Source organism: Chlorocebus sabaeus, chromosome 8 (assembly GCF_047675955.1).
Source record: "Chlorocebus sabaeus isolate Y175 chromosome 8, mChlSab1.0.hap1, whole genome shotgun sequence".
NCBI lineage: Eukaryota > Metazoa > Chordata > Mammalia > Primates > Cercopithecidae > Chlorocebus > Chlorocebus sabaeus.
This window is the reverse complement of record NC_132911.1, coordinates 116180317-116207828: the sequence shown is the minus strand read 5'-3', so window position 1 is coordinate 116207828 and position 27512 is coordinate 116180317. Positions and strand designations below refer to the sequence as shown.

General features: G+C 33.7%; 1 protein-coding gene across 2 annotated transcripts in view; it reads left to right on the top strand.

Moving 5' to 3' along the window:
* Positions 1–27512, top strand: part of CSMD3 (CUB and Sushi multiple domains 3) — a 1272067-nt gene that overhangs the window by 967840 nt on the left and 276715 nt on the right. For both annotated transcript variants that reach the window (XM_008001392.3, XM_008001388.3), the window contains 3 exons: positions 5100–5291; positions 15651–15789; positions 18499–18686. In XM_008001392.3, the coding sequence (XP_007999583.2) occupies positions 5100–5291; positions 15651–15789; positions 18499–18686 (519 nt within the window). The remainder of the gene's footprint in view (positions 1–5099; positions 5292–15650; positions 15790–18498; positions 18687–27512) is intronic.

The following is a 27512-nucleotide window of genomic DNA, read 5'->3' as shown; positions in this document are numbered from 1 at the left end:
TGTTGAGAATGATCCAGTATAGTACTGTACATGCGACTGAGAATGATCCAATGTGCTAGTAATGCAGAGGAGATGAAAAACATTTAGGAATGAAGTCCTTATCAGTGTTTAATACCAGCAACACAGGAACTAGGGTTGGCTTTTTATAGAACAAGGCCAACTTCTCCATTTTAAAAGATGGGGAAACAAAATATGGATGAAAATACCAAAAAGTGGTGATCGATTTGATGGTGTTAAGAAGAGAGTGCTTCTATCTATTGCTTTGCCCTCTCAAAAAATTATAAAGAAGGAAATAAAACAAAATAAGGGATGAGAAGGAGAAACAGTGAAAAAGCAGTTGGAATAGAAATGTTCTTCATATTGTAGTTACTTTAAAATGTTATTTGGCATATATTTGGCATTTACATGGCTAAACTTGGAGATATATATGAATAAATTTTATTTCTATTATTTTTAATAACCACTAATATAACCTTGCGTCTTTCTTTTCTGCTTTCCATTATAATAAAAATGTAAGCAGCAACATATTTTTATGTGTAATAAAGGGATACAAGTAGTTCAACATTTCTTGCCTTTCCATTTCAAATTGGTCTGATTGTTTTCAGTCAATTCTTTCATCAATAAACAGCTATCAGAGTTCCACTAGTAGGATATGGCTTTATGTTATTTCTGGTAATGGGATAGGTTTGTGCTGAGACAACACACTGTAGTGATGAAGAGCCCTGCTGGTTGAGTTCAAATTCCATGTCTGCTAAGAACATGCACTTAAGATCTCTGAGACCTTAAGATCTCATTTTGCCCATTTAAAAATGGGGATGACAATACCACTTTGTAAGGATTCTGTGTTTTAGCTTAAGAGTGTAAATTGAGCTGCTAGTCAAGTGCTTTGCATACTATATGCTCTAAATAGAGACAGGGATCATTGCTATTATCATTATTTTATTGGTCTCTATTCTAAATTAATTATCTTTTTTAAGTTTCTCTTTCTTAGTCTTTATTCAATTTGATATATAACAATAGAACCCTATTTAGTAAAGCTGTAATGTTGATATCTGTGCAAATATTTTTAAATAAATTAATACGTTTAAGATGTTATAAATGTGTAGGTTTTTGGACTACTTTAGTCAAAATAATAGGTGGATAATTGCTCGTCTGATTTTAAAATGACACTTAAAGATTAATAGCATGTTTCAGAGGCTTCCACTTAAATAATCATATCTTGAGTTTTATGCTGAATTCAACACTTAAGCATATTTTATTACAAAGGCTTTATGACTTTTATTTTAAAAAAGGTCCCTTGGATATGGTCTTATATCTGCATTTGTACTTTAACTGTCCTTAAGTAATTGTACGATGTTGGGAAAGCACCTTAGCCTTTTTAAGCCTCAATTTTATCAATGGAAAAATATGGATAATAATAGTTCTCAGACTTCCTGTGAATCAAGATGTAGTTCATAGCATGGTGTTTTAAATGTAGAAAGTGCTCAATAAGTATTACATATTAGCATTCTTAGCTATTCATGTATGCTTCTATTTATATACTTTTTCTGTGTGACTACTATTATTTCTAATGAATGTTAAGCTAATTTAAGGAGTACAATCTACATCTGTGTAACAGACTAGCCACTGGATAATTCCTAGACTAACCAAAATGAAATTGGCCAGCCCTTTTGAGACGAAGAAAACAAGACAGGGAAGTAATCTTTTATTGACAGTTTCATGGGATTTTACAGGTCAAACACGGATTATATTTGGATGTTATAACATATAAGCCTATTATCCACTTTCAAGAATGTTCCTTTTATGATATTATTACAGGTGAGACAACAAGGTTGTTAAGACCCTTTATCTTTGTTGGAATTTCTGCTTACTTTGCATATTTATGTTGGGAAAAAGGAGACATGAATGGCAGACTTAAAATCTAATAAAACGAAGATACAGATATTCATTTCACCAAATAAATCTGAAGCAATTTGAAATAAAGACGTTTAGAAAAATGAGTGAATTACCCACAGTTAATACATTGGCAGTCAGTATAGTATTTTCTGACATATACTTTTAAATTTTTACATATTTAAAATAGTTGATAAATTAAAATACTTAATTGCCAAACAAGTCCTCATTCTATAGAAATATTCTATATGTTGTTCCAGAATAGGAGGGGATAAAAATGATCAAACCTCTACTTAAAAATTTATATAAAAACAATAACAAAAATAAAATATAAATAAGGATTATGTATTTTGAGAATTATATGATTCAAAAAAATGAGAAGTACATATAAAATACAAATAATTAGTGTATTTTAAAATGTATGATCAATGAAATTGTTTTAATATTATATAATTGCTTTTTAAATCATTCTTATTATGTGAGATTATCTAACTTCTAATTTGAAAGGAAATATAGCATAGCTTCTTAAATTGTTATTTCCTTCACTGGCTACAGTTTCTATTTAATATAGATGAAGAATGATTGATGTTAAAATTATTATAATTTTGCCTACGTACAACACAGAGTATAAAGAGCATGAAAATCAAACTTTGAATAAGTAAAAAAAAAAAAAAAAAAAAAAGGCAATAGCATTTACATGAAGTAATTGTTCCTGTGTGTATTTAACTAACTGCTTTCAAAACTCAAGTAATTCCAAGAGGGAAAAACTTTATTTGGTCTTTCATTAAACCACATCATTCTTTCTTGTTCTTTAAAATCTTACTGCTAATTTGTTTGTTAATTGAAAGAAAAAGGAACTTGAGGGATTTACTCCCTCTTCTCCTTCAAGTCAACTAAGCCCAAAGGCAAATGTGTATTCTCATATATTGTATATTAGCTGTCAAATCAAAACCTTATTTTAGCTATTATGTCCCACTTTAAATCTTTCAGCCCAGTAATTCTGACAGTAGCGTAAAAACACTGTTTTCCCATCATACTCAGCTTTTTTTCCTGTCGTACTCAGCTAAAATATGATGATATTGACTTCTTTCATTTTAATATGTTTTTCTAACATTGTTACACAAACATTTTTATTTTTGAGAATGTACATCTTAAGCTGAAAGCTACGTGTGTCCAGTACACTGGAAATCTCAAATAAAACAAGTATTTTTCATAATCTTTTATATTATTCCTGTTATTCAATTTGAAAGCTATAACACTTTTCACATTTATGTCACTTCTTTCTAATAAAAACATCTTAAATGTAAACCTTGTGTGTCGAACATCACTCTCCACTTATAAAACCAATCCACAGGTGATATGGTTTGGCTGTGTGCCTCCACCCAAATCTCATCTCTAATTGTAATCCCCACGTGTCAATGGAGGGGCTTGGTAGGAGGTGATTGAATCATGGGAGCGGACTTTCCCCTTACTCTTCTCTTGATAGTGAGTGTGTTCTCATGAGATCTGGTTATTTGAAAGTGTGTGGCACTCTCCCTTCCACTCTCTCCTTCTCTGCCATGGTAAGATGTGCTTGCTTCCCCTTTGCCTTCTGCCATGATTGTAAGTTTCCTGAGTTTCCTAGCCATGCTTCCTACTAAACCTACAGAACTGTGAGTCAATTAAACCTCTCTTCTTCATAAATTACCCAGTCTCAGGTAGTTATTTATAGCAGTGTGAAAACATATTAATACAATAGGTCAATTTTAATTTGGGTGGAAACCATTCCAGAGCAAATCAAGAAAAATTTAATAAGTAAGTTTCTCACACACACACACATAAAACATTTTTTATAAAAGATCTCTATCCATACTGGAAAACTATAATTGCTCAGATTCTTTGATGCATGATGCTCTGTTTAGTGCTCTGCTGAGAAACACTGATGGATATTACAAACAAATTCACTTATAAATTTAGTGCAGTCGGACAATCATGGCTCACTGTAGCCTTGACCTCTTAGGCTCAAGCTATCCTCTCACCTCAGCCTCTCAAGTAGTTGGGACTGCAGGCATGCGCCACCATGCTGGGCTAATTTTTTTTTTTTTTTTTTTTTTTTTGGAGAGACAGAGTCTCACTTAGTTCCCCAGGCTGGTCTCAAACTCCTTGCATTTCAAAATCCTCTTGCCTTGATGTCCCAAAGTGCTGTGACTCACTACACCTGGCCACTAATTTTAAAATGTTGTCACTTCAAGAATGTTACATAAAATAATTAAACAGTAGATCATATTTGGATATTGTATTGTTTTCACTCAGCCCAATTCCCTTGAAATCCATCCAAGTCATATGTATGAATCATTCTTTTTTATTACTGAGTAATATTCCATGGTGTGGATTTACCATCGTTTAACTATTTACCTGTTGAATGACATTTGGGTTGTTCTTAGTTATTAGCAACTATGAATAAAGTTGTTACGAATATTTGTGTACAGGCTTTCATGTAAATATAAGTTTTATTTTCTTTTGGATAAATATTCAAGAGTGCAATTGTTGTAGTATATAGTAAGTGAATGATTAGTTTTGTAAGAAAGTGCCATAATCCTTTCCAGAGTGGTTGTACCACTTTACATTCCTACCAGCAATGCATGAATTATCCAGTTTTCTCCGTAATCTCATGAGCATTTGTTGTTATCATACTTTTTTTGTAAAAAATTGAGCCAATTTGAAATGTATGTAGTAATATCTCATTGTGGTTTTAATTTGCATTTCCCTATTAGTGATGTTGAACATCTTTTCATGTGTTTTCTGATACTGTTTTCAATGAAATGTCTTTTGCTCATTTTGTAACTGGATAGATTGTTAATTTTCTTCTTCTTTTGTTTTTCTTTGAGTTTTGAGAGTTCTTTATATATCCTAGCTACAAGTCCTCTGCGAATATGTTCCAAACAAGTGTATTTTCCCAGTATGAAGCTTTCTTTTTATACTCTTCAGTGTCTTTTAAAACACATTTAATAATGTTGAGTAAATCTAGTATTTGGCAACTAAAATACTACACCACTTCTTCAAATAAGTTAACACATAAATTCTATAAAATATAGCAAAATCATTTATTGTATAGCATTTAAAAATTGACCCTACAATTTTAAAAATTAATTTTCTAAAACACATGGATATATGAAATTGATTTTGGTAGTTATCAAAACTAAAATTTTGTCTCTGTCTTTTGATAGGTTCTGTTGCCACTGCGTGTCGTGACCCAGGGGTCCCCATGAATGGGACTCGAAATGGGGATGGAAGAGAACCTGGGGACACTGTCGTTTTTCAATGTGACCCAGGATATGAACTTCAAGGAGAGGAAAGAATAACCTGCATTCAGGTAGAAAATCGGTACTTCTGGCAGCCCAGCCCACCAGTCTGTATAGGTATGAATTAAAGAACAATTAAAATTTTGTATAAACATAAAACAATGGTTAAAAACTGGTATTGATGTCTTAAGAACCATATTCGACAACAGATTCTATATGAGAGTCCAAGATTTCAGAGGATTATTAACCTCCCCAGAATGTACAAGATTGTAAAATGATTATTATTTTTCCATGGGGTAAAGACTGATGATTTCATTAATTTTTTGATGATTCTAAGATCCTAAAACAGTTATGAATCAAAGCTCTTGAAAAATTCTATCATCCTTCACTTACTATTTAACCATAGTTTTCCATTGCTTTTAAATTTTAAAGAGTGGATTCAGACTCCATATTAAAATGAATCATATTGATCTTGTCTCTAAAATGGTTATTTCATTTAAGAAATAAAATATTGTCAGATTCTATGTCAGAATTTCCAAGCTTTGTCTTTCCATTTAATTAATGTAATCCAAAAGAATATTGGTTTTTATTTGGAAGATCTAAGAAATTGAAGCAGCCTGGATCATACTTCCAGCTGTCTTTTGTCTCCGTACTCTGTTATTGAATCTCCAAGTCAGACTCTAGAAAATTAAAACACAAATTATTATTGGGTCCGAGAAAGACTTAGAGGAATGTCCCACTTTTAGAATAAAAATAGTTAGAAAATCTGCTACATAATTAAACTAGTTTAATCTTAAACTTTTTTGTTCTGTTCAGGTGCTTTAGTATTTGTGTCATCTTGAATTTACAACACATTTTGAACAAACTATGTTTTCTCTACTGAAAATTTTATTTACGTACTCTCTCTTACTGCACTGTAAGCAACTTAGGAGAAGATTCTATATCTTGTTCATCATTGTATTTCTTATAGCATTTGGTATATTCAAATGTATCATGTTTTAGAGAGAGAATCTTATTTTTGTTCACGTATACCTAACTCATAAACTTCACAGTGTTTTATTTTGAAAGTCCCATGGAAATAGGAAAAGAGTGTTAGTTCTTCATTTAGAAGTGAACAAGCTCAATCAATTATTCAGATTTATTTTACCTCATCTTGTAACTCCCCACACAAAATTGCAAAATCAAATTCATTGGTCATTAACTGTGTCTCAGGCACTGTTTTAAACAGTGGGAAATTAGCAATAAAACAAGACAGAAAAGTTCTCTGTTCCTATGAACTTACTTTCCAGTGAAATAAATAAAAAAAATAAGTTTTACAACACATTTTCTCTAAAAAAGTTGGATTTGAAAAAAACACTAAAATCAGCAAACAACATACAAAGGCCCAAACCAGACAGACAGTTCTAGATTTCTGCTGTAAAAAATAAGACAAATGCCAAAGAAGTAAATTTATTAGAGACCCTTTTATAAAGCATGAAATAATGGCATCGCTTGAACAGTTCAGATTTAGATATATCTCCCATTACACTATTTCTATTCACACCCGTATTGTTTTTCATGTAACACTGAAAGATTCTGAATCAACAAATATCAATTAGTTTACCTTTACTGTAAGTGCACTCATAGAATCTGATAAAAAACTGTTAAGAAATGTCTGCAAAGAAAGAGATTAAAATAATGTATCGTATTTGTTTCAAAATTTTCAAGTTTGTTTACCACTCAATTAACCAAAACATTTTCAACTAAATTAAAACTTCTTATTCTAATTAATTGGAATTTGACCACATAGCTCATGAAGAGAATATTTATGTAAAGAATAAATTATAAAACACCAAAATCTTGCTGTAGAACTTCTTGCTTTATTGTGATTCTTAGATTTGACTAAAGGATGTTGCTTATTAGAATTACCAGAAGGGCTAACTTATGCCAGTTGTTTTTACATAGAATCCTAAAATATTAAATGGCTTATACAAAAATTCTAGATAACACTAAAATCCAAGATGCAAAAGATGAAAAAGTTCTGAGATCTGCTATTATAAATTTCCATTTTTAGACAAGAATATGCTTTAGCTAGCAAGTCCTATTCTTAAAAAAAAAAAAAAAAAGAAAAAAAAAGGCTGAGTACTAAATCTTACTTAAGTTAAGCAGGTTGTGTGAGGTTTTTGTATAGATAATGATACTGTGTATTATTTTTGGTAGGAAAAGCTAGCTTCAGGAGAAGATATAAATTAGAGCTTCTCTGAGGAAGAAAATAACCTTAAAAAAAAAAAAGTCTAAAAAATTGCTAAGGCTGCAGAAAGCTTGACCTCTAAAACTGATAAGAAGGAACTTCATGATTGGAAATACCATGCCAAAGATTAAACCCTGAACTTCTTAGAAACTCCATAATTCTATGTCTCAGATCCTGGAGCATAAAACATTTTGCTGGCTTGCATGTAGAAACAGTCTTATAGCAAATACCAAACAGAAGGACGTTGTCTTTAAGAGAGTTAATAGAATTCATTCCAACAAAACTGACAGTGTGCAAATTACTTTGATATTGCCAGCGGGAAAGTAGCAGCATTCAATATGAAGGTAAATAAGGAAGACATTAATGTGAGTGGGCTTTTGAGAAAGAAAGAAGACACAAATAAAATTGAATTTGGGAAAAAAGAAGATCGTAAAATAGTTATCCATAGTTGATGCCCATGTAACTGCCTCAGAAAACACTGCATTCAGAACAAATTACTGAAAACTTAATTCATGAATCTCTGACTTGTATTTTGAATGCTTTATGGTTAGATGGGTAAAAATAGAGATGCATTTCTAAATGCTATTTAGAGTTGAGTATATTTAAGATAATTTTCTTTACTCACTAAGAGTTTGGGATTTACAAACGTCAGATAATGTCTTTGCTTTTCTCATTGACTTTCATAGATTTTCAAAATCAACCACAGCATTGAAATATATCAAGAAATCTTTGATAAATAATTTAAGTAGATGCACACCTGTGTTCCCAGCTGCTCAGGAGGCTGAGATGGGAGGACTGCTTGAGCCCAGGAGTTTGAGATAAGACTGAGCAACATAGCAAGACCTTGTCACTAGAAGAAAAATAATAATTTAAGTAATAGAATAAAAATAATTTTAGAGGATCTTATATCTAAATAATAGATAATTTATATGTGATAATTTTTCTTACATCTTTTGTGATAAAGGATATACATGTATAATATGTACATGTACATATATGTGTGTATCTCTATACAATTTCTAACAATAAAAAAGACCAATGTTCCTTGTCAAATAAGGACAACTGAAACAAAATTACTCCCCTACTCTCTCCAAAATTATGCGTAATCCAAGTGGAAAAAAATCACAAAGAATATTTTGCTATAATTCTGGTCTTTTGTGCATATATACATACATGTAAGCATATCTCATTTTATTACACTTCACTCTATTTCACTCCACAGATATTACATTTTTTTACAATTTGAAGGTTTTTGGCAACCCTGTGCCAAGCAAGTCCTAATAGACTTTTTTTTTCTAATGGCATGTGCTCACTTCATGTCCCTGTATTACATTTTGGTAATTCTCACAATATTTCAAACTTTTTCATTACTATTTTATTGTTATTGTGATTTGTGATCAGAGATCTTTGATGTTACTATTGTAATTATTTTGGGGTGCCACAAACAAATGCCCATGTAGGACAGTGAGCTTAACCAATAAATGTGTGTGTTTTGACTGCTCCCCTAACTGACTGTTCCTCCACGTCTTTCTCTTTCCTTGGGCCTACCTATTCTCTGATACACAATATTAAAAGTAGACCAATGGCCTCTGGGCATTCAAGTGAAAGGAAGAGTTGCACATCTGTCACTCTAAATTAAAAGCTAGAAATGATTAAGCTTAGTGAGGAAGGCCAGTTGAAAGCCAAGATAGGCTGATAGTTAGGCATCCTGAATCAAATAGTTACCCAAGTTCTGAATGCAGAGGTAAAATTCTTGACAGAAATGGAAAATTCTACTCTAGTGAACACAGGAATGATAAGAAAGCAAAACAGCTTTGTTGCAGATATGAAACTAGCCAGTGGTCTGGATAGAAGATCAAACCAGCCACAACATTCCCATAAGTCAAAACCTAATCCAAAGGAAGGCCCTAACTCTTTAAGTCTATAAAGACATACACAGGTGGAAAAGCTGCAAGAAAACTTTGAAGTTAGCATAAAGTTGATTTATAAGGTGTTTTTGTTGCTGTTGTTGTTGTCGTTGTTTTGAGACGGAGTCTTGCTCTGTCGCCCAGTCTGGAGTACAGTGGTGTAACCTTGGCTCACTGCAAACTCCACCTCCCAGGTTCATGCCATTCTCCTGCCCCAGCCTCCTGAGTAGCTGGGACTACAGCACCGCTACCACGCCTGACTTTTTTTTTTGTATTTTTAGTAGAGACGGGGTTTCACCATGTTGGCCAGGATGGTCTCGATCTCCTGACCTCGTGATCCGCCCATCTCAGCCTCCCAAAGTGCTGTGATTACAGGCATGAGCCACCGTGCCTGGCCGATTTATAAGGTTTAAGGAAAGCAGCTATCTCTATAACATTAAAATGCAACGTGATTCTGTAGGTACTGAAGAAGAAGCTGCAGCCAGTTATCCAGAAGATCTAGCTAAGATCACTGATGAAAGTGGCTTCATTAAAAACAGTTTTCAACGTAGATTAAACAGCATTCTATTGGAATAGTATCATCTAGAACTTTCATTGCTGGAGAGGTGAAATCAATGTCTGGCTTCAAAGCTTCAAAGGACAGGCTGACTCTCTTATAGGGGCTAATGCAGCTGGTGACTTTAAAATAAAACCACTGTTCATTTACCATTCTGAAAATTTTAGGCCTGTTAAAAATTATGCTGTATCTACTCTGCCTGTGATCTATAAATGGAACAATTAAGCTTGGATAACAGCACATCTGTTTACACCATGGCTTACTGAATATTTTAAGCCCATTGTTGAGATCTACTGCTCAGAAAAAAAGATTATTTTCAAAATATCACTGCTCATTGAAAATGTACCTGGTCACCCAAAAGACCTAATGGAGATATGCAAAGAGATTAATGTTTTTATACCAATAACTCAACATCCGTTCTGCAGCCCATGGATCAAGGAATAATTTTGACTTTTAAAGAGCCCTTATTTAAGAAATATATTTTACAATACTATAGCTGCCAAAGATAGTGATTTATTTGATGTATCTGGGCAAAGTAAATTGAAAACCTTCTGGAAGGAATTTACCATTCTAGATGCCATTAAGAACATTTATAGCTGGGCGCAGTGACTCACACCTGTAATGCCAGTACTTTGGGAGGCCGAGGCAGGCAGATCACGAGGTCAGGAGACCGAGACCAACTTGGCTAACACGGTGAAACCCTGTCTCTACTAAAAGTACAAAAAAATTAGCTGGGTGTGGTGGCAGGCGCCTGTAGTCCCAGCTGCTCCAGAGACTGAGGCAGGAGAATGGCATGAACCCGGGAGGCGGAGCTTGCAGTGAGCCGAGATTAGGCCACTGCACTCCAGCCTGGGCGACAGAGCAAGACTCCGTCTAAAAAAAAAAAAAAGAAAAGAACATTTGTAAAATTCATGAGACAGTAAAAATATCAATATCATCAGGAATTTGGCAGAAGTTGATTCCAATCCTCATGGATAACTATGAGGGGGTGTTTAAGACTTCAGCAGAAGAAGAAACTGCAGATGTGGTAGAAATAGCAGGAGAACTAGAATCAGAAGTGGGCTTGAATATGGGACTGGATTGTTACAATCTCGTGATAAAACTTGAACGAATGAGAAGTTGCTTCTTATGGATCGGAAAATAAAGTGATTTATTGAGATGGAATCTACTTCTGGTAAAGATGCTATGAACATTGTTGAAATGACAACAAAGAACTTCAAATACTACATAACTTAGTTCATAAAAGCAGAGGCAAAATTTGGGAGGATTGTCTCCAAGAAGTTCTGCTGTGGGTAAAATGCAATCAAATAGCATCACATGCTACAGAGAAATCTTTCATGAAAGGAAGAGTCCAGTGATATGGCAGACTTCTTTATTATCTTATTTTAGGAAAATGCCACAGCTACCCCAGGCTTCAACAGCCACCACTCTGATCAGTTAGAAGCCATTAACATCTAGGCAAGACCTTCCACTAGCAAAAGGATTGTGACTCACTGAAGACTCAGATGACCATTCTCATTTTTCAGCAATAAAGTATTTTTAATTACGTTATGTACTGTTGTAGACACAATGCTATTATACACTTAATAGACTAAAATATAGTGTAAACATAACTTTTATATGTACTTGGAAACCAAAAAAATTTTATGACTAACTTTATTGCTATATTTGGTTTATTGTGGGGGTCTGGAACTGAACCTCCAATATCCCCAAGGTATGCCTGTATATACATTTGCTATTATACTTTTTTTCATATTCACATATTATTTTAAGAGCCCCAAAGGTAAAATGTGTTGCTATTTTTATTTAAACACATAGCTACAAATTAGATTGTGCATTCATCAGTACAGTCATCTTCACTATTTGCATAATCAATAACCGAGATGGGCAGAGGTTACTGTGGATACCAGATGGTTGATATTACATATTAGTGATGAATACTGACACCTGAGTGGAATATTAAAATAAAATGTAATAAGAGAAACAACAGAGCTTGGCAGAAGTTACTATGGATACCAGAATGGTTTAGAGAGAGTTGAAGGTAGTGCCCATTCCAGGAAAACTTTCTGGAGGCAGTGATGAATCTAAAAACATAAGTTAGAGTTACATAAATGTAGAAGGGAAACAGACATTTCAGGAAGAAGAAATAAAATAAGTAAAGTCATGGAAGAACAAGGAAATATAAGCAGTATGATAGTATTTGAGTATAATTTACGTGTATACCCTGATGGTTGATGAAATTGGAAAGGCTGTAGGGGTCAGATCATGAAGGCTGTATGGGAATTGGGACATTATATTTTAGACAATGTGAAACAGTTGCAGAATTTTATGCATACACATAGTATGATTAGATGTTTTCACTGAGAGGGAGTAATTATTTCAATTATCAATTGTAATAATTCAAGAAAGAGAGAAGGGTTAGACCTATTGGTAGTAGGCAAGAAAAGAAGGACCAGTTGAAAATAGCTACAAGGTGTGTTTTGGCAGGGCTTCTCGATGAATTGGATATAAGGATGCAGTGAAAAAAAGGGAAGACTCTTAGACCTCTAGCTTGGGACTACAGGTGGATAGTACTGCCCATCTAATTATTTAGGAACCTAGGAGAAGAAGCCAACTTGATTCGAGGTTGAGTATTTAGGCTATTCTATGTTTGATGTACCGATAGACTACAGAGAGAGATATTCAGTAAAGACTGGCATATGGTTTAGACTTCAGCCAAGAAATCTGTAGGAGGAGATAGGGAAGGGTGCTATCAGTGTATAAAAATTAGAAGATAAAAATCTTAAATTTACATATGGTCAACAAGGAAAAATGTAACAGTAGAAATTAAGAGAACTAGGTAAGGAACTCAGGAGATCACCAAAATTATAAGGAGATGTAAAAGAGTAAGTGTATGATAATAAGACTGAAGTATGTATAACGACACTAGAAGAAAACCTCAGAAACACTAGTTTCTAAGATTCCAGAAATTAGGACAGTGAATCTAAGATAAAGATCAACAATTAAGAATGACTATAGATATGAAGAGAAAGATAAAGGCAGCAAAGTCTTAATTATTATAAATGCAGAAGTCACCTAAGTATAAGCTAAGAAATGTTGTATTGGGAGCAAGCTAAGAAATGTTTGCACTAGGTCAATGGTTGAGAAGAGAATAAAAGGTAGAAAGGACCATGTAAAGACATCTAGAGGCCAAGCATGGTGGATCACACCTGTAATCCCAGCACTTCGGGAGGCTGTGGTGGGTCCATCACTTGAGCACAGGAGTTCAAGACCAGCCTGGGCAGCATGGCAAAACTCTGTTTCTCCAAAAATACAAGGATTAGCTGCATGTGGTAGTCCATGTTTGTAGTCCCAGTTACTGGGGAGGCTGAGATAGGAGGATCTGAGCCTGGGAGGTCAAAGCTGCAGTGAGCTGTGATCGTGCCACTGTACTCCAGCCTGGGCCACAGAGTGAGACCCTGTATTGGGAAAAAAAAAAAAAAAAAAAAAAAAAAGACACCAAATCTAGACTGTTAGACTGTCTAAGTAATAGAAAGGTTATTGTGTCTCTTTAAATGTAATTTAAAATAAAAATAAATGATTAAACCTTATGATAATTTTTCTCATGGTGAATACTTTGGCACTTTTCTTTGAGAAACAACATAAGAAACATTTTCCTCCTTTGGTTTTCTGCTTCTTTAGTCTTGTTAGTCATCTTAATCTGTCCCATGGGTACATACAGCACAGGGGTGCAGAAAGAGACAAGAGTAGACTTCCCCTTCAAAAAGCTTAGTTATGCCAAATTAAAACACACACACACACACACACAGAATTTAGTAGAAGAGACTTTGATTCAAACAGGATTATTGCAAGGAGCAGGGAAGGCAGGGAAGGGACTATTGCAACAGGGAATACTAAGGCTGTAAGATCTGCACCTATCTCAGGAGATAGACAAAAGGCTTTTTTTTCTTTTTTAGAGAAGGCTAAACAAAGCTAGAGAGAACTAAATGTGAAGTCAGAGGCAAGGGCAGCCTGATTGAATAGTAGATCAGAGAATGTTGTGCTCTGAATCCAGCCTTTTCTCAGGAAATATCCTGTGCTGTCTTAAAGCTGAGAAGGGAGACAAAGTTCAGGAGCCCAGAAGAAGGAGGGAAACGTAATCAAAGTTTGTTTCACAAACATTTTATTCAGATTAATCAGTGAGCCAAGCAGTTCAGCTAGAAGCAAAGAATGGGAACTGGCAGGGTCTGTGGCTGGTCTTGCCATAAACAAGATGGTAACAAAGACAGCTTATCTAAGTCATGATAAGTGAGTCTTATCTAAATCATATGAAGCAGGGTGTTTCCTTACAGTAAGCCATTTTCAGACAAAAAAGAGTGAAAGTGGATAGGTCATAGGGAACTCTCTTTTATTTTTAAAATGAAAGAAACCTGAACATGTTTGTGGATGAAGGGGAGGAAGCCAGGAGAAGTAAGGGAGATAAAAAATTGGACAAGCGTTTTGGATAAGGAAGAAGGATTGTGTGACCAGGTTAAGGGTGGTATGTTGATTAGGAGGGACTTTATCCTGGGATTGTAAAGAGAAATATTCAGGAGGCATTTAAGCTTGGAGATGGAGGACTACAGAACATTGAAGCAGTTTATGTCTAATCATTTTATAATATACCACAAAAACATACAAGCGATAGGAAAGTAGTGGTGAATATATTAAGTCTGAGCAACCAGATACTCTCAATATAGTAAGAGCTGAGACAACTTTTTGAGAGTGACTCAGGTATTGAGACAACAGTAGCAGAGGGGCATGGAGGAAGGCAGTACCAGACAAAAGGCAATGGAAGAATTACCAAACCATAGTGATAATATTGCATATCTCAACTCATGGAAAGAACAGAAATGCTGAAATGTTGGCAGAATCAAAATTCTCTTCCTTACAATACCAGTTTTATGGGTCAAAAAAATTTCATTTCCCTTATAACTGAATGCTCATATTTATCTCAGAAAATTGCAATTTCAAAACCCAGGTGAGAGAAGAATGCTGATGTACTGATTATGTGTAGGAGACATCGTGAGAGTGTCAGAATCCTAATCTTAATGTCCCTCAGTTGAGTGTGTGTATTTATTTGTATTACCCACTCTCTCACACCACCATGAAGACTTCCATATCTTTCTTCATTTCTCTGTTTTTTTTAAGATGTCAGTTTCTGTGTAATGTATAACTTCTTGAACACAAACTCTGTTTAACAAACTTCAACAGTAATCCCCTAAAGAATCTCTTCTCTGAGTTTCACTGACAATTTTTTGAAGCTCTCCATTGAAGTGTTATGGAAACCTTTGTTTGAAACTGCAGTAATGTACTAAATACATAAATGGTGCCAGGAGAGACATGAAAATAAGCTATATATCTCATATATTATTTTTCTATTTATGATTAGAGGTTTTGTTTTGCTTCGATCTGATTTTTTCTGGTAACCAGAGGAAAATCATCTTTACCCCTTTTTTTTAATGCTTTTCTTTTGACATGAAACAAAATAATAATAGAAAGTGGGAAAAGTATATATGCATTCTTTTTGGTCTCTTGAAGCCAATAAAGCAGCTAAATTTTATGTATCCATGTATGTATGCATGTATTCAATATTTTAATGGTCTTTCTTGAAAGATAATGCTATATCCAAGCTTCAGGTACTACAAAAGTCAGGTCTGTACAAAGCCTCATAAACTATTTTAGAGAGGTGATTTCAAAAATATTGATAGCTAATAAATTGCATTAATATTTAAAGAGATTTTACTTATTTGTTTAAATTAAAGCACCCTGTGGAGGCAATTTAACAGGATCTTCAGGCTTTATTCTTTCGCCAAACTTCCCTCATCCATATCCGCATAGCAGAGACTGTGACTGGACTATCACCGTCAATGCAGACTATGTTATCTCCTTGGCATTCATCAGGTGAGTTCTTATATATTTCCACATTAAAAAAATATATTACTTGGCCATTTTGCTTTAGCATTTGCACTAGACAAATTCTTATTTCTATATATAGCATTTTTGTCATTTTTTACTAATCCCAGTGCTAATACTTGTTCTAGCTTTGCCACTGTCATTCGTGTTACCTTGGGCAAGTTATTTATTTGAGTGAGCCTCCATTTTTCCACATGAGGCTAATAGCTGGCATTGCAAAACCTGGCCTCTTTCCATGAATATTTCATTGGAAGTGTTAGGTAATAGCAACTCAATGATTTTCCAAGTAGAAAAGTCCCCAGTCTTTATTGTCTAAGGTTGATGTAATCAGTATGTTGACTCCAGTAACACAATTCCTTGTCCTGCCACCAGTATGTTAAAGCCTCTTAGTATTTATGTGAAATGTTAAACTTAAATATTCAATATTTTCTAATATATTAAGGCCAGTTAGTTTTTCCTAAGTAAAGATAATTTGAACTCATACAAATTCAGCATAATTGTAAATAAATAAAATTTTTATTTTTGTAATTTGTAGTGGTGCATTGCTAATTAATAATACCAAAGCAACAACAATGATAATTTTAGTTTTATGCCAGGCTCCTGTTGTAAGACAAATTCCCAAGTTAAATACTATTATTATCCCCATTTTCTCAATTGAGGAAACATCAATACAGACATGAGAAATATCAAAATGGATGATGCAGGGCTTAGTTTACGTATGAAATTATTCTAGTTAATAACTTGAGGGTAGAAGGGTATATTACATGAAGTCCATGACCTAAATTTGATTTCTAACTCTATCATTTATTATGTGACCTTAGGGAGACCACTGACTTTAAAGAGCCTTAACATACTCATTGGTAAAATGAAAATCATAATCTCTTCCTTATACAGCAGGACTATTGGCAAGATGAGTTGATATTTATTAAAGTACCTTGTAAAACATAAGGTAATATTAGCGTGCACTGTCCTTTCAGTTTTTCAGAAAAAAAAAAACATAACAACTAAGACTAAAATTTCGTTAAAAAGAATATTTTTTGTTTTAATTTCATTTTCAAAGAAGTTGTAATACTTCAAGTATTGATTTAGTCCCAAACTATAAATTAAAAATAAGTATACTGTGTTCCATTGTTAAATAATCTTTCAGCCTTCCATGCATAATAAATACTCCTGTGTCATTTACAAAGTCGTTGTTTCTAGTGATTCTCCCAACAGAGACAGACAAGGAAGTTGTAATTAACATCAAAGTTTAATGTTGGAAGAGATGAAATTCAGAAGTCGTGTTTTATCTCAGAACAAGGGTAATAAGTAATGAAATAAAGTTTAATCTTCTGATTTCTGCTACATTATTAAACCCACAGTTACCAAATTCAGGCCTCAGATCCACTGAAAAATTTCAAGATAAGTTAATTGAACTACATTTTTGAAGCTACTGAATAAATTTAAACAAAATATAATAGTGTGATGATCTCCCAGTTTTCTCATGTTAGAGGGGCCCACATATAAAAAAGGTCTGGGAACCTCTGCACTCTGCCATTCTCTCTTTACCACTCTTCATGCACAAGTAAGACGAGTAGCTCTTCTTTCCTGTACATGAATATGTAAAGGATGAGAATTGTGGAAAGTTAACTTCTATAAATTCTTTAAGTTTGGAAATAATACCTTTCACCAAACAAATCTCTTGTTTAGATGCAGGCAAATATGATACAACTTGACAAAATAGTTTTTCTGCTGATGAATGTTTAACAATGGCAAGTTTTACTGGTTTCATTTTATATCATAAACTGGTTGACTTTTCTTGCTGACCTAAATTAATCTATCCTTTTCCCCATGTTTCTCTACCACAGTATGAGTTAGGAAATAGAGAAATTGATTGCATGTCTCCTGACTTCTAAATATACGGGTTCCATGATCATTGTGGGACAATTGTTATACTTTTGAAGGTTGTTAAGGCAAGTTTATTATGCAAATCTTGTAATATTAACACAACTGATTTGAATCATTTACATGCTAAAATATCCTTTTTCACATTATGTAATTCTGATAGTGTATTGGTTTGATATCTCCTACATTAGGTTTTAAAAGAAGAAAATATATTTACTTTCAGGAAAAAGAATGTCTAATACAATGTGCAAAGCTTCGTTTGAGTTATTTAAATGTAAATAATATATTTCAACTTTTGATTTCAGCTTTTGTCCATATCTGATATATAGAGTTAAATTTTTTAGCAATAAAAATGCTCATAAACTTTGGAGTACTATTTATGAAGAAAAAAATAGTTTGTGTTTTCATGATGCAAAATATACGGATGAAAAATTTTAAAAATACATATTATCCTCCGCATAAAGTAACTTGCATAAGAACGTGTCACTAACAAGGGCAGAAACAAGGCTTGAACTTACATTCTCTGACTCCAAATCCTGTATCTTTTCATCAATTAACTCTTTGTCTTATAATCACTTTATTTCCTCTGCATACAATGTCAACTTAAAAATATGTAAAAATGTCAAAATTTTTTTCTTTTCCCCTGCTTATTTGATATTTATATTAATGATTTTTTTATATTAGCTTATTTTAACAGTGTTTTTTTATTATTGTTAAGCACTTAATTAATGTTTGATCATGTAACTATTATGATTAATAGCCTAATAATAATTATCCTACTTCCTTTTCTTTCTTTTTTTTTTTTTTTTTTAGTTTTAGCATAGAGCCAAACTATGACTTCCTCTATATTTATGATGGACCAGACAGTAATAGCCCACTGATTGGAAGTTTTCAAGACAGCAAGTTACCAGAGAGAATAGAAAGCAGCTCAAATACAATGCATTTGGCTTTTCGGAGTGATGGATCTGTTAGTTACACTGGATTTCATCTAGAATACAAAGGTAAATATGAACATTCCACGTTAGTATCATGATTTAAATTATAGATATTTTATACAGGAGAATAATTTTGTATGGCCCATTGTTAGTGGTTACTTTTATGTGCATTTTTAAATGCAGACTATGTACAGTTCATCTCATAAAAGCGTTCTCACAGTAGACCTTTCTTACTAGTGAGAAAGAAATTAGCATTTCCCTAATTACTACCAAAGGAAATGTATCAGGCAAACAAATTACCAATTAGTATATTGGAGGAGTTGGCTGGAGCCACACAATATTAAAAAACAAAAAATACAAAAAAAGTCTCATTTTTTTAGAAGCTGAAGTTTCAGTCAAATACCTTCATTTGGAGAACACTTGCAGTGATAAAGGGAACAAAGTAGACGATAATTGTATTTCAGAAAACATGTAAGTTGGGTGCCATCACTCATGCCTGTAATTCTAGCACTTTGGGAGGCCAAGGCAGGAGAATTACTTGAGCCCAGCAGTTTGAGACCAGCCTAAGAAACATAGTGAGAGCACATCTGTACATTTATTTTTTAATTAGTCAAGAGGGGTGGCATACGTCTGTAGTACCAGCTACTCAAGAGACTGAGGCAGGAGGATCACTTGAGCCCAGGAGATGAAGGCTGCAGTGAGATATGATCATGCACTGCAGGCCAGCCTGGAAGAGCAAGACCCTGTCTCTAAGAAAATGTACACAGACATTTAAATATGTCAATATTCATAATAAGGAAAACAAGTATAGTCATAATGTTTTAGAATACTTCTGCTAGTGCTTAATTGAATTGTATTAGAATGCCTATGGATATTTATAATTATATTTTTCTAAAATTTTGTAGTTTATGTCTACAGGAACAGATTTATATTTAGATTGCGTAAACTTTAAATTTATTTTGCAACTACTGAGTCCATGAAGGGCATACTGATAATTCATCTCAAGTTATCAACTGATTTCTGAAAATACATGCTTTGATTTGTTACCACCTTTTGTTTAATATTTTCAATAACTGAAACTTACATAGAATAATGAACTCCAAAGCATCCATCAGCCAACTTGACAAAAATTATCATTCTGCTATATTTGCTTCAGATCTCTTTATTCTTGTCTTAAAAAATCAAATATCACATATACAATGGAAACTCCTTTTGCATTTGCCATAGGAACAGGGGTTAGTCTCTTCAGGGCTATCATAAGAGGTCACAATAAATTTCACAACAACACATAATATGGGTAAGAAAGACATTTTTAGGGAAATGAAACTCACAAGTCAGCAAGAAACAGATGCTTGGAGTCCTCCAATATCTCTGTCATCACTTAGAACTGTATGCCAGGTCAAGGGTAACTGCTGGACTTAAACAGTATAGTTTTCATTCCAGTAGAAAGCCTGATCCCTCCATAAGTCTCTCATTTCACAAGAAAAAGTAGGAAAATGGCCTTGTTGGTAGGAAAATATACAGGACATTTGGCACAGACAGTGAGGTTTAGGGTGCTGGCTGTTTATTGGGGTTTTCTGCAAATGCTACCTGCTCTGTATCAGAAGATGCTTGTGGGAAGTTTAGACCTTGGGTTTATGGGTTAGAAACTCTTTTAGGGAGAGTGAGCTTGACCACAACGTCACTCTAACCACCTGGTAGATAATTCCCTTACCATTCGTGGCAACCTGGCTAGCTGACCATCTAGGCAAACCATAATGAGCATTCAAGGTCATTTTTCAGACATTCCTGCTCTTTTCATGCTGGTATTCCCCCTAATCCTGAATTTGATACTTATCCTTTCCATGTATTTATGCTTGTACATATTTTTATATTTCTTATTTTCATATAAATTTTGTCTTTTTATTATGTATGTATCCTTCTGAAAATTGATTTGGCCCCTTACATTGTTTTTGAGATTTATCAAAGTTAGAAGCATATAGCTTTAATTTATTAAGTCCTTTATGATACTCCACCATATGGCTATATCAAAGTTAATATATAAATTTTTCTGCTGATTGACATTTAGGTTGTTTTAGTTTATTACTACCAGAAATGAATGATGATGAAATGAACATTCTTTTACATGTCCTCTTGAATATATCTGTGAGATTCTTTTTAGATCATCTGTATACCTAAGAGTGGGATTACTAGGTCAAAGGCTATGAACCTCTTCAGTGTAACTCTGTATTGCTGAATCATTCTCTAAAGAAGCTGCACCAATTTAAACTTTCAAAAATCAGAGGATGAGAGCTTCAGAAATTCCACAGTTTTTAAAAACCAGTGCTTTTGTTAAACTTGCAAGTTGCTAATCTTATTAAATGATATCTCATTGCCGTTTTCATTGTCTTTTCTTTTATTAAGTTGAGCATCTTTTTCCTATTTTGCATACTGACTTCTTTCTTGCCTTCCTTCCTTCCTTCCTTCCTTCCTTCCTTCCTTCCTTCCTTCCTTCCTTCCTTCCTTCCTTCCTTCTTTCCTTCCTTCCTTCCTTCCTTCCTTCTTTCTTTTTTCCTTGAGATGGAATCTTGCTCTGTCACCCAGGCTGGAGTGCAGTGGCGATCTCAGCTCGCTGCAACCTCCACCTCCTGAGTTCATTCGATTATTATTAATTGTTTTAACTATAGTCCCGAGTTTTAACTACGGTGTATATTGCCTCTGAATTATTACTTTCTGTTACAAAAATGTATTATTGAAGTGGTGGTGTTGTCTGAGGTAAATACCCAGGGTTTGCCATTTGGCGCCAAGAAGATTAAGGACAGGGACAAACATGAGGAATGAGTTTAGGGGCGAAGATTTAATACGCAAAAAAAAAAAAAAAAAAAAAAAAAAAAAGACAAAGGAGGACAACTCTCTCTTTTTCGTAAGAGAGGGGCAGCCGAAAGGGGAAAGCCGGCCCCACAGTTAACTGTGTCAGATTTTATAGCAGGCTTGAGGAGGCGGTGTCTGAATTACATAGGACCCATAGACTAGTTTGACCAGGTATGACATTTACCTAGTGTGCGGGGTAAGCTGGTCGCCCCACCCTAATCTTATGCAAAAGGAGCCTTTGTCTGGCAGGGGCTGTATTGTCTTCTTCTTACTGTACTCGAGGTTTGGCAAGGGCAGATGGAGCCCCCATTTTGGACATGCCTAGTCCCAGGTAGCCTTTTCCTGTGGACACAACTGTGGGCCTTCACCTGTGCAAGTTTCTGGCTTGCCTGTCTATGTCTGCAACTCCATTTTACAGGTGGCTCTGTGTTAGAAAAGAAAGTGATTTGAGAGCTGCTTTTCATTAAAACGAAAACCTTACTATCTACTATCTGCCTAAGTAATTTCTTTTTAACTCCTATATCATTGTCAAATTGATTTAGTACCGTCTGATTGAGCTATAATTTTTCTTCCTTATACTCTCCTTGTCTGGTTTTGATACCAAGATTACACTACCTGCCTAAATTTGGGAGCATTCTCAATTTTCTAGTCTTGAGAATAGTTTGTATAAGATAGGATTATCTGTTTCTTGAACGTTTTCTAGAACTAAAACTACGGACCCAGTGATTTAAGATGGTGAAATTTTAATGGTTGTAAATATATTTAGATTTGCTTTTTTACCTTAGATTTTAAGAAATCTTTTTCTAAAAACTAGTTCCTTTCATCCATGATTTCACATTTATTGACGTGAAAATATTCACAGTATTTATCTTACTTTATTTGCTGCTGCATGTTTTTGTTAACACTGTTTAATATTTTTATTAATATTGCTTTTATGTATGTTATTTCCTCCCTTTTATTTTCTCTAGATTTGCTAATCCTTTTCCTCATTTCTTGAGATAAATACTACTTTTTTTTTTTTTTTTTTTTTGAGACGGAGTATCGCTCTGTCGCCCAGGCTGGAGCGCGGTGGTGGGATCCCGGCTCACTGCAACATTTGCATCCCTGATTCAAGCAATTTTCATCCCTCAGCCTCCTGAGTAGCTGGGATTATGGGCGTGCCCCACCACGCCTGGCTAATTTTTGTATCTTTAGTAGAGATGGGGTTTCACCATGTTGACCAGGCTGGTCTCAAACTCCTGACCTTGTGATCCGCACCCCTCAGTCACCCAAACAGCAGAGATTACAGGCATAAGCCACCACGCCCAGCCAATACTGCTTATTAATTTGCATTTTTTCTCTTTTGGTAATGAGCCTTTGGATCTACACATTTTCTTTAAGAACCTCTTAAGCTGCTATGCAAAAGTTTTGATATGTAGAGATTTATCATAATTTTATTCTAAATTGGTTCTAAGTATAACATTATGATTTTTCTTTCCCGAAGTGCTACTTAAAAGTATTTCAAACTATCAAAATAAAATTTTAATGTATAACTTATTATATTATAAATTTCTAATTTACTTGCATGATCAGAGATGTATGATTCTGATTCTTTGGCTTGTCATAGGATTTGTTTTGTTGTCCATTGTATTGTCAACGTTTATGTTCCTTGTGTACTAGGAGAGAAATTTGTATCATCTAATGAGTGCAAGTTTTTTTATATACATCCAATAAATTCCCTAGTTATATTGTTAAATATTCATCCTCTCACCGTTTTTTAACCTGTTTGTTCTAGCAATTATTGAAATAGTTGGGTAAAATCTACTATTCTTAACTTGCCATTTTTCTTAAAATTTTTACCACTTTTGTTTATATATTATGAAAGCCTGTTTTCAGGTGCACATAAATTGAATTTTTTCGGTTTTTTTGATACCTTGGATTTAGTATATTTATACTTATTAGCCTTTTTCTTTTATTTTTTGCTTTATATTTCTTTTGCTTTTTCTGTATTACTAATTTCAAAATCTTCTACTTGCTACCAAATAATGTCAATATCTGATACTTTCTTTCTTATTTATTCATTTATTTATTTTTAAGTTTACTTACTATGTGCATCCCCCTCACTCCAGTAACCCCCTACACATATTCTAAAATACAAGTTTCTTAAGAGGAAAGCCCTTATCTGTTCATTCACCACTATACACTAAGTGCCAAGAATAGTGCCTACACACAGTAGTTATTCAGTTTGTTACTCGATTGGTTTTGAGCATTGCAAAGAGATGTTTTCTGTTTTAAAATCAAGTCAGAATTCGAATATTAGAATAATAACATTCTTTAAATGTAAGAAACCTTAGAGTTGTATTCCTGTTCTAAATTTTATACGTGAGAACTTGGCTTAGAAATAGCTACCTGCAAGCTGAAAGCCTTATACATGTGACCTGTTTTAAAAGAAAGAAAGAAACCTTTTAGGAAATCTGTAGAGATAAAGTAAGGTTCTACTGTAAATTAATATTTAGTAAAACATTTCTAAATATCACTGTGATAAAAGTTGCAGTGAGAGTATCTCACTGGAAATCCAGTGGTAGATGGTCCTGATTACGACTTTCTTTCTCATGGAAACTGGTCATGACCTTATAATGCTTTTTCTAGGTAACACTCCATGTAGCCTTTACTAAAGCCAAGTAGTTAAGCAATTGAGATAAAAACCTATTTGCCATTATTTTAGCTAAATATACGTCCTTCCCTATTTCCCCAGCTTGATCTATTTCAATGTTTTCATCACTTCCAAAAACTTAAGATTTATACAGTCATAGATAAAGAACTACAAATGTAATATTTTTTAAAAAAGATATTATTTACTATGCACTTACTCTACTCTAGGTTCAATGATTAGACCTCATGAGTAGGCATGGGAAGGATATAGATAATGCATGCATAAATGCAATAAAAACATTACAGAACAACCCTGTAAGTATTGTTATCCCCATTTTACAAAGGACACAATTGAAAATCTAATTGTTAAAATGATTTGCACAAGACTACATAAATTATTGTTACTGTTAAGAATAAAGGCAAAGAAAAATATAAGCATAGGTAGAGAGAAATACATAATTATCCTATTAACTACATCCTTCTTCCCCTCCCACTGTCTTCACCTACTATACCAGTACCCATTTGGACACAATTCCACCAAGTCTTATTTGCATACACCAGATAATATTTCCTTATAATAATGTTCCCGAGATCCAATCTCATTAATTCTCTAACCTGGTCCTCAAACCCAAACCCCCCCCCCCGCCCCAGTTTATGGGAAAATCTCATTGCCCACTTCAGGGTCTCAAAGGTCTGTCTTATCAGCTTCTTTATTTCCTATTCTTATTTTAATAAATGTTTCCTGTCTAATTGTCCAGTTTCTTAAGGCTAACAAAGTGGTACTGATGTTTATAATGATCATTGAAAAATGAACATCTCATTATTTTCAACATAAAAATATGCACACCCAAATAAATGGACATATACATTGAGGCCCCAGATAGTAAAAATATTTTTCTTTATGTTTTGTAACATGTATCACATACCTTGACTTAAGCATGTTGATTTCTATAGCACTTAAAAAGTAATTAGTGGTATTTTTCCTTTTTAAAATTTTTAATTTTTACAGGTTCATAGTAGGTATGTATATATTTATGGAGTACACGAGATATTTTGATACAGGTGCACAATGTGTCATAATCATTATCAGGGTAAATGAGGTATCCATCACCTCAAGCATTTATCATTTATTTATGTTACAAACATTCCAATTATACTCTTTTAGTTATTTTTAAATATACAATAAATTATTGTTGACTGTAGTCACCCTGTTGTGCTATCAAAGACTAGATCCTTATTCATTCTATCTAACTTTGTTTTCATACCATTAACGATCCTCACTTCCCACCCCTTACCCTTCCCAGCCTCTGGTAACCGTCATTCTACTCTCTGTCTCTACAAGTTCAATTGTTTCAATTTTTTATCTACCACAAATGAGTAAAAACATGAAAAGTTTTCCTTTTTTATTTTTAGTTTTTGTGGGTGTACAATAGGTATATACATTTAGGGAGTATATGAGATATTTTGATACAGGTATGCAATGTATAATGACCAACATCAGGGTAAATGAGGTATTCATTATCTCAAGCATTTATCCTTTGTATTACAAACAAACTATTCTTTTTTAGTTATTTTTAAATGTACAATTAAATTATTATTGACTATAGTCACCCTGTTGTGCTATCAAATACTAGATCTTATTCATTCTTTTTAATTATTTTTTGTACCCATTAACTATCCCCACTTTTCCCCCAACATCTTCACTACCCTTCCCAGCCTCTGGTAACTATCCTTCTACTCTCTAACTCCATAAATTCAATTGTTTTTAATTTTTAGCTCCCACAAATAAGTAAGAAAATGCAAAATTTGTCTTTCTGTGCCTGACTTATTTCACTTACGTCCTCCAGTTCCATCCATGTTGTTGCAAATATTTCATTCTTTTTTATGGCAGAATACTACTTCATTGTATATGTATGCCACATTTTTTTAAATATATATTTGTCTGTTGATGGACACTTTAGGTTGCTTCCAAATCTTGACTATTCTGAGCAGTACTACAATAAACATGAGAGTGCAGATATCTCTTCGATATACTGATTTCTGTCTTTTGGATATATACTAGCAGTGGGATTGCTGGATCATAGGGTAGTTCTATTTTTAGTATTTTGAGGACCCTCTATACTGTTGATACTGTTCTCCATAGTGGCTGTGCTAATTTACATCCCCCTGAATAGTGTACGAGGTTTGCCTTTTCTCCCCATTCTCACCAGCATTTGTTATTGTCTTTAATTAAAAATTAAGATGTAAGCTTTATTGTATATGTTCACTTCTAGCTCTAATAAAACTTTTATATATATATACACACATACACATACATACATCTATTTACATTCAGCAGAAATAATTTTAAAATAAAACTAAAATATTTGAGATGCAGCAGATCTAAAATATATCTTCTGACATATTTTATTTGGAGACTGTAAGGAGGCAAAATACTCTTTTATCTAGTGTCTGTTCAGTCGGCAAATCACTATTAAGCAGATAAAATTAATTATGCATAAAAGTAATGCTAATAACTTGTCTGCCTCATAATTTTTATTGGGAAACTAAAATCAGCTTTCCAGCTACTGCCTAGACATTTATATAAGTATTCTCCAGGTGTTTTTGAAATTTCCAGGTGTAATTGCTACGACATACATGGATATAAACAAAGGCAATATTATTCATAGAAAGCTAGTCACCAAGGATTTTAAACAGTGTGTAAACATTATAACGAGATAAGTGCATTCTCTCAAACTGAGGCTAGCAATGTAAAATTGTTGCAGAGTCAATATTTTTAAATTTGTCAAACATGTTTCCCTTTCCTCAAAAAACAGGATGCTTGCATTACAGTTTCACTGACAGTTATTGAAACATTGGGGAAAACTTCAAGAAAGGAGAAAGCAAACTTTTCAAAAGCTGAATATTAGGAGAATAGACTTGTCAACGAGATTAATTCTTTTAAACAGAAATTTAAATCTTTCATTTACCCTCCAGGGACTTAGTTCAATTTCACGAAGTCCAGCTGTAAATGACAGGTTTCTGTTCTAAAAATTACATTGTGTTTTCCTGCTTGTTTAAGGGAAGGTACAATGTAAGGTTTTATTTTTATAAATAAACAAATCAATCCCTGCATCACTAAAGCCCCATTCTTAGTGACCAAATTAAGTAGTCACCCTGCTGGTTCTTTCATAAAAAGAGTTGTGTGAGTCTTTTATATGAAAGTAAATATATTCCATGGTTTGGGACAAAATTTTTATAGAGCAGCTGAGTATAATGTATGGAGTGCAAATTTTGTGTATATGTATCAGTGTGTGTATGTGTATGTGTGTGCTTGGGAGAACATCAAGTCATTTAGCTCTGGTTTGGAACTCAGGAATCACATTTATCTACTTGCACATGTCAGCACACCTCCTCCCCTATAAACTTCCC